Source organism: Eucalyptus grandis, chromosome 1 (assembly GCF_016545825.1).
Source record: "Eucalyptus grandis isolate ANBG69807.140 chromosome 1, ASM1654582v1, whole genome shotgun sequence".
Lineage (NCBI taxonomy): Eukaryota > Viridiplantae > Streptophyta > Magnoliopsida > Myrtales > Myrtaceae > Eucalyptus > Eucalyptus grandis.
Window position 1 is genome coordinate 49,586,467 of NC_052612.1, and position 4,415 is coordinate 49,590,881.

At 42.0% G+C, this 4,415-nt stretch overlaps 1 protein-coding gene across 1 annotated transcript; it reads left to right on the top strand.

Moving 5' to 3' along the window:
• Positions 1 to 487: 487 nt before the first annotated feature.
• Positions 488 to 2,380, top strand: LOC104448876 (remorin). Its single transcript, XM_010062809.3, has 5 exons — positions 488 to 850; positions 1,237 to 1,287; positions 1,401 to 1,488; positions 1,626 to 1,707; positions 1,955 to 2,380. The coding sequence occupies exons 1-5, from the start codon at positions 664 to 666 to the stop codon at positions 2,153 to 2,155; spliced, it is 609 nt and encodes a 202-aa protein (XP_010061111.2). The 5' UTR covers positions 488 to 663; the 3' UTR covers positions 2,156 to 2,380.
• Positions 2,381 to 4,415: the final 2,035 nt, after the last annotated feature.

A 4,415-nucleotide genomic window follows, 5' to 3' on the forward strand; every position in this document is an offset into this window, starting at 1 on the left:
CTTGGTATTGTTTATTTTGATTGTGAATGGGATGATACAACTTAATGGGAGGGAGCCCCCATATATATAAGTACAAGGCCAATCTCATCTGTAAATCCCCTCTTTGATTGAATGATGGGGTTAAAATCTCCCTCAATCATTACAAGAGGGTTTAGGGCCTTGAGAAGCTTAAGGGTCATTTGTTTTGGAAAGCTGGAGGGTCACCTATCCATGAACAGGCTCGAGCTTGGCCACGAATGGACCCCAGTCCGACGCTTGAGAAATACTTGGAACACGTTCATCTATCGTGTCATAATTATCTTCCTTTTTAATTTCTCTAATCTAATACTAAATTAAGCCCAGAAAACAGAAAGGAAAAAGGAAACGAAAGAAAAATCTCCCAATTTCTTGAATAAAAAAATATGGTTGACATTGTACTGCGCATCGTGTAAAATGACGGGAGCGTTAGTTAATCATTTTTCTTATGTCCCGCCATCCCCACCTGGACACTCACCCTTAACTGCCGTCTAGCTCAAAGCGTGCTCTCTCTCCCTCTCTCGCGCCTGCTATTATATCTCCACCAGCGTCCTCTCCTCTCCTTATGCTTTGTTTCTTCTGTCACCTTGACTGCCGAGCTATCACTGGTGATCACCCTCCTTAGCACCTCCCTTTGATAATTCAGCCATGGCCGAAGAAGAACCCAAGACGGTGGAGCCCCAGGCCCCGTTGGAGCCTCCACCGGCTCTGGCGCCTGAGCCTGAGCCGCTGGTGGAGATTCCAAAGGACGTCTCGGGGAAGAAGCCCGTGATCCCGCCGCCTCCCAAGGAGGAGGACGAGCCCGAGGCACCCAAGGCCTTCTCCATCTTCAAAAGTAGTAACAGGGTTTTAAAGTTTTTTCCGCTTCTATCTTGCGTTATAGGCTTTAGCGTTAGAGTTTGGCGTCCGTTTTACGTGGGTGATGGAAAGTTGATTGCTTTTCAATCTTTTGTGGGCAGTAGAATTGAGAAGGAATAGGGGAAAATATATATATATTCTCGGGTTCGGGTCCTATCATCAGATACGATGTGATTATGCAAGTCGTTTCTTGTTCTAATTTCCATCTGGTTTGGTTTCGGATGATAGCTTCGTTTGAACTACGACTTTTGTCAAGCTTCCTTAATAGTTTCTTGTTTCAATTAGTTGGTGTCGGTATTTTGGAATTTTAGGTGGGTTTGTAAATTTTGTGTGATTTAACGTTTGTCGTTGTGTTCATGGCAGGGCCTGCTGAGACTTTTGAAGAGAAAGTCCTCGAAAATTCTGTTCACCGAGGTGAATTGAGGAAAACTTTTTAAAGAAATTTAATGGTTTAATTTTATGTTTTTTATCGCTTGAAGATCTTTTTAAGCGTTTGATATCACATCGGATCTTCGTAAACTCTTCAGACAGGGAGCTAGATAGAGTCGAAACAGAGAAGAGGATGTCTCTCATCAGAGCATGGGAAGAAAGTGAAAAGAGCAGAGCAGAGAACAAGTAAGATCACATCACTCTGTCTGATGGGGGTTTAGAGAAATCCAGTCTGTTTACTGATCTGAGCTTTGCCTGTTAATTTCCAAAATGAAGTTTTGGCATACACAACAAGTAGTTTAACAAGAACACTTTTTGGGCAGGGCTCACAAGAAATTATCTGCGATTGAGGCATGGGAGAACAGGAAAATAGCATCTGTCGAAGCTGAGCTGAAGAAAATTGAGGTACCACGCTATGAATTTGGGAATGGTATAAGTTGCTTATGAATCTGCTCATCCAGTTCAGTGTTTTCATTATGATTCACATGCCCAATTATCTTTCCTTTGACGTCAGTCGTGGATTGAAAATGTGATGTATTCTCTCGGACACATATATAAGTTACCAGAATGTTTCCTTGATTTGGCTCTGCATCCGATGAGAAGACGCCCTATTCCACCTTGACTGACTTTGCTCTGTTTCATTGCCAATTAGGAAAAGCTGGAGAGAGAGAAGGCGGAATATGTGGAGAAAATGAAGAACAAAACTGCTCTTTACCACAAGGCCGCAGAGGAAAAGAGGGCCCTCATAGAAGCCAAACGAGAGGAAAATATTCTCAAGGCAGAGGAAATAGCCGCTGAGAACCGCGCCAAAGGGACCACTCCCAATAAGCTCCTCAGTTTCTTTTGGGGCTGAAGATTTTTTTGACCATGTTGTGTAATCATCAATACATACTGTAAATGTTATTGTTTAGGTTTCATTTGTTAGGCTATTATATCATCTTGCTGCTGATTTGGTGTTAGTCGTTATTGTTGGTAGCTGAGTCTTCTTTGGGTGTACATGACAGTTCTGTCAAACATGTCTGAAACGTGTATAAGTTCAGTTTATGAACTTCGTGTGAACAAGGGTTTGTTTTAGACAGTTTGTACGCTATCTATGCTGCTTTTCTACTAATATTAGTAACTTTTAGGTGATGGTGAAAGGGAGGGAGACCGAATCTAAATAACGCAGAAAAATCAGAATAAAGGAATTAGGAGTATACGAATGACTGGAACGAGCTGCTAATTTATGCAAATGGAAGAATCTCTCAAGACCAACCGGCGAAGAAGACACCAAAAGGGTCGGTGTTAGATCATTCTGTGCATCCCCGAGTCACATGAAATGGGTCGCAAGAGGGCAGTCATCTCTGCTGTTTCTGAGGCATGGGGGAATTCATCCACCGGCGAGCATGGAGTTTCTTGTGTCCTTGCAACCGGTCGAGATATCAACTAAAGGGGATTTGATGGTGTCGCCTTTCTTCGGTTCAGAGAGCTTGTGAAGCCCTCAGCCTTCTCGCATAGCTCGCAAATGAAGTCCGGATGGATCTTGCATCAATATGAGTAATTGATTTCTTTGCCCACCACCCTAACAATTCGAACTCCCGGCTCGGGGAATGATATTAGAACCAGAACTTGCCATGCCCCCCTTCCCGAAGGCAAGATACTTTCCATGCTTAAATTTTTTAGTTGGATGCTCAAAGCATTACGGAGCTGCTTCCCACTATTTTTCTGCTAGAGTAATTAGTGCACCTTCTCGACCAAAAAAAAAACTGTTGCGCTTTTGTGAACTGATCATTTCCTCGGACCTATGCTAAGCCAATCAGAATTATACAGCCTCTCAATTCACGGGCAAACTTTGTTCAACAAATAAGGACCCATGGAATCCAATCTAATGGTACTGTGTCAAATCTTCGAGGATCGATTAGCTGCATACACAGAAATGCGAGAATAACGGCGTTTGTTTTCCATGAAGGAAGATCACTGCCAATTGGTACCATAGCCTCCCGCCGAAGGGTTTCACTCTACACTTCAAAAAGGCTCGCCACTCCTAAAATTGCATAAGGGTGCACCATCCTTCACCCGCATTTTCTATTTCTTTCCCTTTTTCAGCGCAAACCCCGCGTATGGAAATGTCTATATTTTTCACAATAATTTAGAAATACTATATCAAAATGAGATTGATTCTATACCCACTTGAACACATAATCCGAATGATGTTTTGATGTCGTTTTTTTTTTTTTTTTTTTTGGTGACACGGAACCGCAGTCGTAAATGCCGGCCGGCAATGTAAACCCAAATGGCCAGCCTACGGGGACCCACCTCCCACAACATTGCAAGTAAGGCGCGCAATGCGCACGTCGAGACTCAAACCTCCCCCTTCCGCAATTAGAGGGGGAAAGGCCCAAGCTAGTGCGCTCACAAGCGGGGTGGGTTTTTGAGGTCGTTTGTTAATACGACTTTAATGCGAAACTTTAGTTTCCTTTTGTTTTCTCCTTTGCTTTTAGTTAATAAGAAGGAATATACTCTTACAAGGCGGCCGGCGAAAAAGTTTACATAAAACAATTCAAATCAATGATGGGCCCTCACGCTGGTAGCACAACGTCATCAATGGGATTTGCGATCAAACAAGGACAATATATTTTTGAGAAAACATGGAAGTGGTGTGATAGACAGTTTCTCCATTTATTTGATAAGAAGTGAATGGTTTGAAAAATACTTTTTTTCGAAAAGACTGTTTGTGCTGCTTGAAATAATTAATTGACAGAAAATATTTTCATTATTGAAAATAATTTATGCTTACATATTATAAAACGAGATTTTCTTTTGAGGGCATTGAGGTAAAATCCATCTGCTCATTTGTTTGCAATCTTGGAAAACGAAAGACCTTATGTCCAGAGTTCGGCTAGCCTAATGGCAGAGCTCATGTGACGGTAGGAACGGTCTAACATCAGCCATATGGAGGAAATAGGGAGACTGGTTCCATCGGTTTTTTCTTTTTCCTTTTCACTTCCCATGGCTTTCTATTTTCTAGGCTAGATTAGAGGAATTGAAAAGGAAAATTATTAGCTAACAGCTAACAGTACTGAATCACAAGTGAAAAAAATCCTAGTAAGTGGAATACTTTAAATATGAAGAAT

Excerpts from the sequence above, each read along its gene's own strand:
- LOC104448876 (XM_010062809.3), top strand. The coding sequence starts at position 664 with ATGGCCGAAGAAGAACCCAAGACGGTGGAGCCCCAGGCCCCGTTGGAG. Across the intron at positions 851-1,236 it reads GGCCTTCTCCATCTTCAAAA|GGCCTGCTGAGACTTTTGAA; the intron begins GTAGTAACAGGG and ends TGTTCATGGCAG. Across the intron at positions 1,489-1,625 it reads AAGAGCAGAGCAGAGAACAA|GGCTCACAAGAAATTATCTG; the intron begins GTAAGATCACAT and ends CTTTTTGGGCAG.